This window comes from Scyliorhinus torazame, chromosome 26 (assembly GCF_047496885.1).
Source record: "Scyliorhinus torazame isolate Kashiwa2021f chromosome 26, sScyTor2.1, whole genome shotgun sequence".
NCBI classification, from domain to species: domain Eukaryota; kingdom Metazoa; phylum Chordata; class Chondrichthyes; order Carcharhiniformes; family Scyliorhinidae; genus Scyliorhinus; species Scyliorhinus torazame.
This window is the reverse complement of record NC_092732.1, coordinates 40,226,676-40,239,435: the sequence shown is the minus strand read 5'-3', so window position 1 is coordinate 40,239,435 and position 12,760 is coordinate 40,226,676. Positions and strand designations below refer to the sequence as shown.

Genomic DNA, 12,760 nt, shown 5'->3' with positions numbered 1-12,760 from the left:
AGAGAGACAAAGAGAGGGGGAGAGAGAAGGAGAGATAGAGAGAGTGAGAGACAGAGATAGAGAGAGAGAGACAGAGAGAGAGACAGAGAGAGAGGGAGAGAGAGGGAGAGACAGAGAGAGTGAGAGACAGACATAGAGAGAGAGACAGACAGACAGACAGAGTGACAGAGAGGGAGAGAGAGAGAGAGAGAGAGAGACAGAGAGAGAGAGAGAGAGAGACACAGAGAGAGAGAGACAGAGAGAGGCAGAGAGGGAGAGAGAGAGAGGGACAGAGAGAGAGACAGAGAGAGACAAAGAGAGGGGGAGAGAGAGGGAGAGATAGAGAGAGTGAGAGACAGAGATAGAGAGAGACAGAGAGAGAGGGAGAGACAGAGAGGGAGACAGAGAGAGAGGGAGAGAGAGGGAGAGACAGAGAGAGTGAGAGACAGACATAGAGAGAGAGACAGACAGACAGACAGAGTGACAGAGAGGGAGAGAGAGAGAGAGAGAGAGACAGACAGAGAGAGAGAGCGAGAGACAGAGAGAGAGAGACAGAGAGAGGCAGAGAGGGAGAGAGAGAGAGGGACAGAAAGAGAGAGCGAGACAGAGAGAGGAGTCGCCCTTCTGAGGCACGATTCTGAACATGCCCCGTGAGCGACCGTGCTCTCTGACATGTCAGTGCACGGCCCAGGTATGTAGTGAGGTGTGTCGGTGCTGTTTTGAGCAAATCGCCTGCTCGCAAACTGCCTCAGGCAGAGATGACACACTGTGGGTGAAGCTGGGAAAATTATTGGTTCATGTGCATGGGATGGAAGAAGCTCCCCAGCATTACCCTGAGTGGGGGGTGACCTAGGGCTACCCGGCCTCGCTCATTCCCAACCGGAAGGATTCCTGGCAGCAGCGGACGGAATGAAACGGATTTTCTGCTCCCCGCCGGCGAAGCTTCCCGTACGTAAGCCGTTTAGACCTCCCATCATCCCTCTCCCTCCCTCCCTCTGTCGCTGTCTCCCTGGGGATTCCCTTGCAGAGGAGGCGTCAAGTGTGGATGAAAGTTTTGCGGTGATCGCCGCTTCACTCTCACGGGTGACCACCAAACGCATTGCGGGCGGAGGAGGACTCCCTCCGATCCCTGCCTCACAGCTGCACAGCACCGTTATCGCAGCGTTAGCGTCCCAGGTAGCAGCCCGGATCGACGGTATTTTGTGATGTTGGCCGAGGGCCAAATGTTTGCCCCGAGACTCAGGGGGACTTTACCACCACCCTGGGCCCTGCCTCCTCCGCTGCCACCTCCAAACTCACCTCTGCTTATTTTCCAAAGTCAGCCACGGATTCCTTTACAATAGTGTGTTGTGGCGCTCCCTCAGTACTGACCCTCTGACAGTGCGGCGCTCCCTCAGTACTGACCCTCTGACAGTGCGGCGATCCCTCAGTACTGACCCTCTGACAGTGCGGCACTCCCTCAGTACTGACCCTCTGACAGTGCGGCGCTCCCTCAGTACTGACCCTCTGACAGTGCGGCGCTCCCTCAGTACTGACCCTCTGACAGTGCAGCGCTCCCTCAGTACTGACCCTCTGACAGTGCGGCACTCCCTCAGTACTGACCCTCTGACAGTGCGGCACTCCCTCAGTACTGACCCTCTGACAGTGCGGCACTCCCTCAGTACTGACTCTCTGACAGTGCGGCGCTCGATCAGTACTGACGCTCTGACAGTGCGGCACTCCCTCAGTACTGACCCTCTGACAGCGCGGAGCTCCCTCAGTACTGACCCTCTGACAGTGCGGCACTCCCTCAGTACTGACCCTCCCACAGTGCAGCGCTCCCTCAGTACTGACCCTCTGACAGTGCGACACTCCCTCAGTACTGACCCTCTGACAGTGCAGCACTCCCTCAGTACTGACCCTCTGACAGTGCGGCACTCCCTCAGTACTGAACCTCTGACAGTGCAGCACTCCCTCAGTACTGACCCTCTGACAGTGCGGCGCTCCCTCAGTACTGACCCTCTGACAGTGCAGCACTCCCTCAGTACTGACCCTCTGACAGTGCGGCGCTCCCTCAGTACTGACCCTCTAACAGTGCAGCGCTCCCTCAGTACTGACTCTCTGACAGTGCGGCGCTCCCTCAGTACTGATCCTCTGACAGTGCAGCACTCCCTCAGTACTGACCCTCTGACAGTGCGGCGCTCCCTCAGTACTGACCCTCTAACAGTGCAGCGCTCCCTCAGTACTGACTCTCTGACAGTGTGGCGCTCCCTCAGTACTGACCCTCCGACAGTGCGGCACTCCCTCAGTACTGACCCTCTGACAGTGCGGCGCTCCCTCAGTACTGAACCTCTGACAGTGCAGCACTCCCTCAGTACTGACCCTCTGACAGTGCGGCGCTCCCTCAGTACTGACCCTCTAACAGTGCAGCGCTCCCTCAGTACTGACTCTCTGACAGTGCGGCGCTCCCTCAGTACTGACCCTCTGACAGTGCGGCGCTCCCTCAGTACTGACCCTCTAACAGTGCAACACTACCTCCGTACTGACCCTCTGACAGTGCAGCACTCCCTCAGTACTGACCCTATGACAGTGCAGCACTCCCTCAGTACTGACCCACTGACAGTGCAGCACTCCCTCAGTACTGACCCACTGACAGTGCAGCACTCCCTCAGTACTGACCCACTGACAGTGCAGCACTCCCTCAGTACTGACCCTCTGACAATGCGGCACAACCTCAGTACTGACTCTCTGACAGTGCGGCGCTCCCTCAGTACTGACCCACTGACAGTGCAGCACTCCCTCAGTACTGACCCTCTGACAGTGCAGCACTCCCTCAGTACTGACCCTCTAACAGTGCGGCACTCCCTCAGTACTGACCCTCTGACAGTGCGGCACTCCCTCAGCACTGACCCTCTGACAGTGCGGCGCTCCCTCAGTACTGACCCTCTGACAGTGCGGCACTCCCTCAGTACTGACCCTCTGACAGTGCGGAGCTCCCTCAGTACTGACCCTCCCACAGTGCGGCACTCCCTCAGTACTGATCCTCTGACAGTGCGGCACTCCCTCAGTGCTGACCCTCTGACAGTGCAGCGCTCCCTCAGTACTGACCCTCTGATAGTGCGGCACTCCCTCAGTACTGACGCTCCGACAGTGCAGTGCTCCCTCAGTACTGACCCTCTGACAGTGCGGCACTCCCTCAGTACTGACCCTCCCACAGTGCGGCACTCCCTCAGTACTGACCCTCTGACAGTGCGGCACTCCCTCAGTACTGACCCTCTGACAGTGCGGCACTCCCTCAGTACTGACTCTCTGACAGTGCGGAGCTCCCTCAGTACTGACCCTACCACAGTGCGGCACTCCCTCAGTACTGACCCTTTAACAGTGCGGCACTCCCTCATTGCTGACCCTCTGACAGTGCGGCGCTCCCTCAATACTGACCCTCTGATAGTGCGGCACTCCCTCAGTACTGACGCTCCGACAGTGCAGTGCTCCCTCAGTACTGACTCTCCCACAGTGCGGCGCTCCCTCAGTACTGACGCTCCGACAGTGCAGTGCTCCCTCAGTACTGACCCTCTGACAGTGCGGCACTCCCTCAGTACTGACCCTCCCACAGTGCGGCACTCCCTCAGTACTGACCCTCTGACAGTGCGGCACTCCCTCAGTACTGACCCTCTGACAGTGCGGCGCTCCCTCAGTATTGACCCTCTGACAGAGCGGCACTCCCTCAGTACTGACCCTCCCACAGTGCGGCACTCCCTCAGTACTGTCCATCTGACAGTGCGGCGGTCCCTCAGTACTGACCCTCTAACAGTGCGGCACTCCCTCAGTACTGACCCTCCCACAGTGCGGCGCTCCCTCAGTACTGACCCTCTAACAGTGCGGCACTCCCTCAGTACTGACCCTCTGACAGTGCGGCACTCCCTCAGCACTGACCCTCTGACAGTGCGGCGCTCCCTCGGTACTGACCCTCTGAGAGTGCGGCACTCCCTCAGTACTGACCCTCTGACAGTGCGGCGCTCCCTCTGTACTGACCCTCCCACAGTGCGGAGCTCCCTCAGTACTGACCCTCCCACAGTGCGGCACTCCCTCAGTACTGACCCTCTGACAGTGCGGCACTCCCTCAGTGCTGACCCTCTGACAGTGCGGCGCTCCCTCAGTACTGACGCTCTGATAGTGCGGCACTCCCTCAGTACTGACGCTCCGACAGTGCAGTGCTCCCTCAGTACTGACCCTCTGAAAGTGCGGCACTCCCTCAGTACTGACCCTTCCACAGTGCGGCACTCCCTCAGTACTGACCCTCTGACAGTGCGGCACTCCCTCAGTACTGACCCTCTGACAGTGCGGCACTCCCTCAGTACTGACTCTCTGACAGTGCGGAGCTCCCTCAGTACTGACCCTCCCACAGTGCGGCACTCCCTCAGTACTGACCCTCTGACAGTGCGGCACTCCCTCATTGCTGACCCTCTGACAGTGCGGCGCTCCCTCAATACTGACCCTCTGATAGTGCGGCACTCCCTCAGTACTGACGCTCCGACAGTGCAGTGCTCCCTCAGTACTGACCCTCCCACAGTGCGGCACTCCCTCAGTACTGATCCTCCGACAGTGCAGCACTCCCTCAGTACTGACCCTCTGACAGTGCGGCACTCCCTCACTACTGGCCCTCTGACAGTGCGGCACTCCCTCAGTACTGACCCTCTGACAGTGCGGCACTCCCTCAGTACTGACCCTCCGACAGTGCAGCGCTCCCTCAGAACTGACCCTCCCACAGTGCGGTGGCTCCTTCAGTACTGAACCTCCGACAGTGCGGCACTCCCTCAGTACTGACCCTCTGACAGTGCGGCACTCCCTCAGTACTGACCCTCTGACAGTGCGGCGCTCCCTCAATACTGACCCTCTGACAGTGCAGCACTCCCTCAGTACTGACCCTCTGACAGTGCGGCACTCCCTCAGTACTGACCCTCCGACAGTGCGGCACTCCCTCGGTACTGACCCTCTGACAGTGCGGCGCTCCCTCAGTACTGACCCTCTGACAGTGCGGCGCTCCCTCAGTACTGACCCTCTGACAGTGCGGCGCTCCCTCAGTACTGACCCTCTGACAGTGCAGCACTCCCTCAGTACTGACCCTCTGACAGTGCGGCGCTCCCTCAGAACTGACCCTCTGACAGTGTGGCACTCCCTCAGTACTGACCCTCTGACAGTGCGGCGCTCCCTCAGTACTGACCCTCTGACAGTGCGGCACTCCCTCAGTACTGACCCTCCCACAGTGCGGCACTCCCTCAGTACTGGCCCTCTGACAGTGCGGCACTCCCTCAGTACTGACCCTCCCACAGTGCAGCACTCCCTCAGTACTGACCCTCTGACAGTGCGGCACTCCCTCAGTACTGACCCTCTGACAGTGCGGAGCTCCCTCAGTACTGACCCTCTGACAGTGCGAAGCTCCCTCAGTACTGACCCTCTGACAGTGCGGCACTCCCTCAGTACTGACCCTCTGACAGTGCGGCGCTCCCTCAGTACTGACCCTCTGACAGTGCGGCACTCCCTCAGTACTGACCCTCCCACAGTGCGGCACTCCCTCAGTACTGACCCTCTGACAGTGCGGCACTCCCTCAGTACTGACCCTCTGACAGTGCGGCACTCCCTCAGTACTGACTCTCTGACAGTGCGGAGCTCCCTCAGTACTGACCCTACCACAGTGCGGCACTCCCTCAGTACTGACCCTTTAACAGTGCGGCACTCCCTCATTGCTGACCCTCTGACAGTGCGGCGCTCCCTCAATACTGACCCTCTGATAGTGCGGCACTCCCTCAGTACTGACGCTCCGACAGTGCAGTGCTCCCTCAGTACTGACTCTCCCACAGTGCGGCGCTCCCTCAGTACTGACGCTCCGACAGTGCAGTGCTCCCTCAGTACTGACCCTCTGACAGTGCGGCACTCCCTCAGTACTGACCCTCCCACAGTGCGGCACTCCCTCAGTACTGACCCTCTGACAGTGCGGCACTCCCTCAGTACTGACCCTCTGACAGTGCGGCGCTCCCTCAGTATTGACCCTCTGACAGAGCGGCACTCCCTCAGTACTGACCCTCCCACAGTGCGGCACTCCCTCAGTACTGTCCATCTGACAGTGCGGCGGTCCCTCAGTACTGACCCTCTAACAGTGCGGCACTCCCTCAGTACTGACCCTCCCACAGTGCGGCGCTCCCTCAGTACTGACCCTCTAACAGTGCGGCACTCCCTCAGTACTGACCCTCTGACAGTGCGGCACTCCCTCAGCACTGACCCTCTGACAGTGCGGCGCTCCCTCAGTACTGACCCTCTGACAGTGCAGCACTCCCTCAGTACTGACCCTCTGACAGTGCGGAGCTCCCTCAGTACTGACCCTCTGACAGTGCAGCACTCCCTCAGTACTGACCCTCTGACAGTGCGGAGCTCCCTCAGTACTGACCCTCTGACAGTGCAGCACTCCCTCAGTACTGACCCTCTGACAGTGCAGCACTCCCTCAGTACTGACCCTCTGACAGTGCGGCGCTCCCTCAGTACTGACCCTCTGACAGTGCGGCACTCCCTCAGTACTGACCCTCTGACAGTGCAGCACTCCCTCAGTACTGACCCTCTGACAGTGCGGCACTCCCTCAGTACTGACCCTCTGACAGTGCGGCGCTCCCTCAGTACTGACCCTCTGACAGTGCGGCCCTCCCTCAGTACTGACCCTCTGACAGTGCGGCACTCCCTCAGTACTGACCCTCTGACAGTGCGGCGCTCCCTCAGTACTGACCCTCTGACAGTGCGGCACTCCCTCAGTACTGACCCTCTGACAGTGCGGCACTCCCTCAGTACTGACCCTCTGACAGTGCGGCGCTCCCTCAGTACTGACCCCCTGACAGTGCGGCACTCCCTCAGTACTGACCCTCTGACAGTGCGGCACTCCCTCAGTACTGACCCTCTGACAGTGCGGCACTCCCTCAGTACTGACCCTCTGACAGTGCGGCACTCCCTCAGTACTGACCCTCTGACAGTGCAGCACTCCCTCAGTACTAACCCTCTGACAGTGCGGCGCTCCCTCAGTACTGACCCTCTGACAGTGTGGCACTCCCTCAGTACTGACCCTCTGACAGTGCAGCACTCCCTCAGTACTGACCCTCTGACAGTGCGGCGCTCCCTCAGTACTGACCCTCTGACAGTGCGGCCCTCCCTCAGTGCTGACCCTCTGACAGTGCGGCGCTCCCTCAGTACTGACCCTCTGACAGTGCGGAGCTCCCTCAGTACTAACCCTGGGCGTGTCAGCGTGGATTGCGGGGTCAGGTCTATCGCGTGTGGATGGTTAACACAGATTTGTGGAGGATGATTTGTTCCCTGACTGCGTCACCATTTTCAATGTCTCTGGTGACCCCAGTCAATTGGGTTTCTAGCACACACTCCAGCCGTTCGGGCAAGGGTTTGTCTCGGTCCATTTATAAATGAAGCCGAGATTCGGGCCTCAGGCCCCTGGCACATGTATGATATTTAAAGATTCATCGGTACTGTACTGTTGGATCCGGGGCTGTGGTAGGGTCAGGGTCTCATTGGATGATGCAAACAAGCCGTGGTCAAACATTGTCAGTCCGCACTGTGTACTGGTCAGATGGGACGGCAGATTGGGGTCCGTCTCTTCGAGAAGGCGGGGGGGGGGGGGGGGTGAATGGATGTGCTCCAGCCCGTCCCTCAACCAGGTCTCGAATTCTCCGACAGGTGGACAGATGGAACAAGGCGGACAAGAGGCTGCTGGCCGCAGTGGACAGGCGGGACGTGGACAAGCTGGCCACCATGCTCAAAGGCGGCACTGTGGTCACCAAGCTGGATAGCGAGGGACGTTCCCCGTGAGTTCCCATCTCCCCCCACCCCAACTCCCCGCCACCCCCCAACTCCCCAACTCCCCCCCAACTCCCCACCATCCCCCCAACTCCCCCCCAACTCCCCACCATCCCCCCAACTCCCCACCATCCCCCCAACTCCCCGCCACCCCCCCAACTCCCCACCATCCCCCCAACTCCCACCACCCCCAACTCCCCACCATCCCCCCAACTTCCCCCCTCCCCCACAATCACCCCCAACTCCCCACCACCCCCCCAACTCCCTACCATCGCCAACCCCCCTCCCCCACACCCCAACTCCCACCACCCCCAACTCCTCCCCAACCCCATCCCCCAACTCCCCCCACCCCAACTCCCCACCACCCCCACCCCCCACCCCCAACACCCCCACTCCCCCACCCCCCCCCCCCACCACCCCCCCACCCCCCACCACCCCCCAACTCCCCACCATCCCCCCCAACTCCCCCCAACCCCCCCAACCTCCCCCCACCACCCCCCCCCAACCCACACCACCCCCCACTCCCCCCACCATCCCCCCACCCCCCCCACCCCCACCACCCCCCAACCCCCACCAACCCACCACCCCCCCAACTCCCCCACCCCCCCCCCCAACTCCCCCCCACCCCCCCAACCTCCCCACCCCCCACCCCCCAACCCCCCCACCAACCCACCCCCACCCCCACCCCCCCACCCCCCCCCCCCCCCACACCCCCCACCCCCCCCACCACCCCCAACTCCCCACCACCCCCAACTCCCCACCATCCCCCCAACTCCCCACCACCCCCAACTCCCCCGCCACCCCCACAATCACCCCCAACTCCCCCCTCCCCCACAATCCCCCACAACTCCCCACCATCCCCCCAACTCCCACCACCCCCCAAATCCCCGCCACCCCCACAATCACCCCCAACTCCCCACCATCCCCCCCAACTCCCAACTCCCCACCACCCCCCAACTCCCCACCATCCCCCCAACTTCCCCCTCCCCCACAATCACCCCCAACTCCCCACCACTCCCCAACTCCCCACCATCCCCCCAACTCCCCCCACCCCCACAATCACCCCCAACTCCCCACCATTCCCCCCAACTCCCCACCATCCCCCCCAACTCCCCAACTCCCCACCAACCCCCCAACTCCCCCTCCCCCACAATCACCCCCAACTCCCCACCACCCCCAACTCCCCACCATCCCCCCCAACTCCCCAACTCCCCACCATCCCCTAACTCCCCCTCCACCACAATCACCCCCAACTCCCCACCATCCCCCCCAACTCCCCACCAACCCCCCCCAACTCCCCCCCAACGCCCCAACTCCCCACCATCCCCCCAACTCCCCACCATCCCCCCCAACTCCCCACCATCCCCCCCAACTCCGCAACTCCCCAACTCCCCACCATCCCCCCAACTCCTCCCTCCCCCCACAATCACCCCAACTCCCCACCACCCCCAACTCCCCGCCACCCCCCCAACTCCCCAACTCCCCCCAACTCCCAACTCCCCACCATCCCCCCCAACTGCCCAACCCCCCCAATTCCCCCCTCCCCCACAATCATCCCCAACTCCCCACCACCCCAACTCTCCGCCATCCCCCAACTCCCCCCTCCCCCACAATCACCCCCAACTCCCCACCACCCCCAACTCCCCACCATCCCCCCAACTCCCCCCTCCCCCCACAATCACCCCCAACTCCCCACCATCTCCCCAACTCCCCCTCCCCCACAATCACCCCCCAACTCCCCGCCACCCCCCCCAACTCCCCACCATCCCCCCAACCCCCCCTCCCCCACAATCAACCCCAACTCCCCACCGCCCCCAACTCCCCACCATCCCCCCAACTCCCCCCTCCCCCACAATCACCCCCAACTCCCCATCATCCCCCCAACTCCCCACCCTCCCCCCAACTCCCCCCTCCCCCACAATCACCCCCAACTCCCCACCAACCCCCAACTTCCCACCATCCCCCCAACTCCCCCCTCCCCCACCATCCCCCCCAACTCCCCAACTCCCCACCATCCCCCCAACTCCCCACAATCAACCCAACTCCCCGCCATCCCCCCCATCTCCACCCCAACTACCCAACTCCCCACCATCCCCCCAACTCCCCCCTCCCCCACAATCACCCCCAACTCCCCACCACCCCAACTCCCCAGCATCCCCCCCAACTCCCCACCATCCCCCCCCAACTCCCCACCACCCCCAACTCCCCACCACCCCCAACACCCCACCACCCCCAACTCCCCACCATCCCCCCAACTCCCCACCATCCCCCCAACTTCCCCCTCCCCCACAATCACCCCCAACTCCCCACCACCCCCAACTCCCCACCATCCCCCCAACTCCCCACCATCCCCCCCAACTCCCCAACATCCCCCCCAACTCCCCACCATCCCCCAACTCCCCCCTCCCCCACAATCACCCCCAACTCCCCACCACCCCCAACTCCCCACCATCCCCCCAACTCCCCCCTCCCCCACAATCACCCCCAACTCCCCACCACCCCCAACTCCCCACCAACCCCCCAACTCCCCCCTCCCCACAATCACCCCCAACTCCCCACCACCCCCAACTCCCCACCAACCCCCCAACTCCCCCCTCCCCCACAATCAGCCCCAACTCCCCACCACCCCAACTCCCCACCACCCCCCAACTCACCACCATCCCCCAACTCCCCCCCAACTCCCCACCATCCCCCCAACTCCCCCCCAACTCCCCAACTCCCCACCATCCCCCCAACTCCCCACCACCCTCCAACTCCCCACCACCCCCACAACTCCCCACCATCCCCCCCCAACTCCCCAACTCCCCCCCAACTCCCCAACTCCCCACCATCCCCCAACTCCCCACCACCCCCCAACTCCCCACCATCCCCCCAACTCCCCAACATCCCCCTCAACTCCCCCCAACTCCCCACCACCCCCAAACGCCCCACCAACCCCCCAACTCCCCACCATCCCCCCCCCAACTCCCCAACATCCCCCTCAACTCCCCCCCAACTCCCCACCACCCCCCAACTCCCCACCATCCCCCAACTCCCCACCATCCCCCTCAACCCCCCCCAACTCCCCACCACATCCCCCAACTCCCCACCATCCCCCCAAATCCCACCACCCCCCCCAACTACACACCATCCCCCCCCAACTCCCCACCATCCCCCTCAACTCCCCCCCAACTCCCCACCCCCCCCCAACTCCCCACCATCCCCCAACTCCCCAACATCCCCCTCAACTCCCCCCCAACTCCCCACCATCCCCCGCAACTCCCCACCATTCCACCCAACTCCCCACCATCCCCCCCAACTCCCCACCATCCCCCCAACTCCCCACCATCCCCCCAACTCCCACCATCCCCCAACTCCCCCCAACTACCCAACTCCCCACCACCCCCAACTCCCCACCATCCCCCCAACTCCCCACCATCCCCCCCAACTCCCCACCATCCCCCCCAACTCCCCACCACCCCCAACTCCCCACCATTCCCCCAACTCCCCGCCACCCCCCAACTCCCACCACCCCCCAACTCCCCACCATCCCACCAACTCCCCACCACCCCCCAACTCCCCACCACCCCCAACTCCCCACCATCCCCCCAACTCCCCACCATCCCCCCAACTCCCCACCACCCCCCAACTCCCCACCATCCCCCAACTCCCCACAATCCCCCCAACACCCCGCCACCCCCCAAATCCCCACCATCCCCCCCAACTCCCCACCATCCCCCCAACTCCGCACCATCACCCCAACTCCCCATCGCCCCCACCATCCCCCCAACTCCCCACCATACCCCCAACTCCCCACCCCCCCCAACTCCCCACCATCCCCCCAACTCCCCACCATCCCCCCAACACCCCACCATCCCCCCCAACTCCTCACCATCTCCCTCAACTCCCCCCCAACTCCCCACCAACCCCCCAACTCCCCCCAACTCACCTACTCCCCACCATCCCCCCAACTCCCCACCACCCTCCCAACTCCCCACCATCCCCCCCAACTCCTCACCATCCCCCTCAACTCCCCCCCAACTCCCCACCATCCCCCCAACTCCCCACCACCCCACCCCAACTCCCCACCATCCCCACAACTCCTCACCATCCCCCTCAACTCCCCCCCAACCCCCCACCACCCCCCCAACTCCCCACCATCCCCCAACTCCCAACTTCCCCCAACTTCAGACCATCCCCCCCAACTCCCCAACTCCCCACCATCCCCCCCAACTCCCCACCATCCCCCACAACTCCCCAACTCCCCACCATCCCCCCCAACTCCCCACCATCCCCCAACGCCCCACCATCCCCCAACTCCCCAGCGCCCCCATCATCCCCCCAACTCCCCACCATCCCCCAACTCCCCATCCCCCCAACACCCCACCATCCCCCCCAACTACCCACCATCCCCCAAGTCCCCAACTCCCCACCATCCCCCCCAACTCCCCACCACCCCCCAACTCCCACCATCCCCCAACTCCCCACTGCCCCCACCATCCCCCCAACTCCCCACCATCCCCCAACTCCCCACCCCCCCAACTCCCCACCATCCACCCAACTCCCCGCCACCCCCCAACTCCCCACCATCCCCCAACTCCCTACCTCCCCCCAACTCCCCACCATCCCCCCCAACTACCCACCATCCCCCCAACTCCCCACCGCCCCACCATCCCCCCAACTCCCCAAAAGCCCCCCAACTCCCCACCGCCCCCCGACCCCCCACAATCCCCCCCAACTCCCCACCATCCCCCCCAACTCGCCACCATCCCACCAACTCCCCACCACCCCCGAACTCCCCGCCACCCCCAACCCACCATCCCCCCCAACTCCCCACCACCCCCCCAACACCCCACCCCCCCAACTATCAACCATCCCCCCAACTCCCCACCATCACCCCCAGTTTCCCACCTACCCCCAACTCCCCACCATCCCCCCAACTCCCCACCACCCCCCCAACTCCCCACCGCCCCCCAAC

The 12,760-nt window shown here is 63.2% G+C and overlaps 1 protein-coding gene across 2 annotated transcripts in view; it reads left to right on the top strand.

The window, feature by feature from the left end:
• The first annotated feature begins 725 nt into the window (after positions 1-725).
• LOC140402988 (uncharacterized) overlaps positions 726-12,760 on the top strand; it is an 89,411-nt gene continuing 77,376 nt past the window's right edge. Inside the window, exons 1-2 of one of the 2 annotated variants that reach the window (XR_011938205.1) lie at positions 726-927; positions 7,684-7,811. Coding sequence is in view for 1 of the 2 variants with exons in the window: in XM_072490643.1 (XP_072346744.1) it covers positions 889-927; positions 7,684-7,811 (167 nt within the window). In the remaining variant the exon portion in view is untranslated. The remainder of the gene's footprint in view (positions 928-7,683; positions 7,812-12,760) is intronic. The other variant, XM_072490643.1, reaches the window with a different exon arrangement.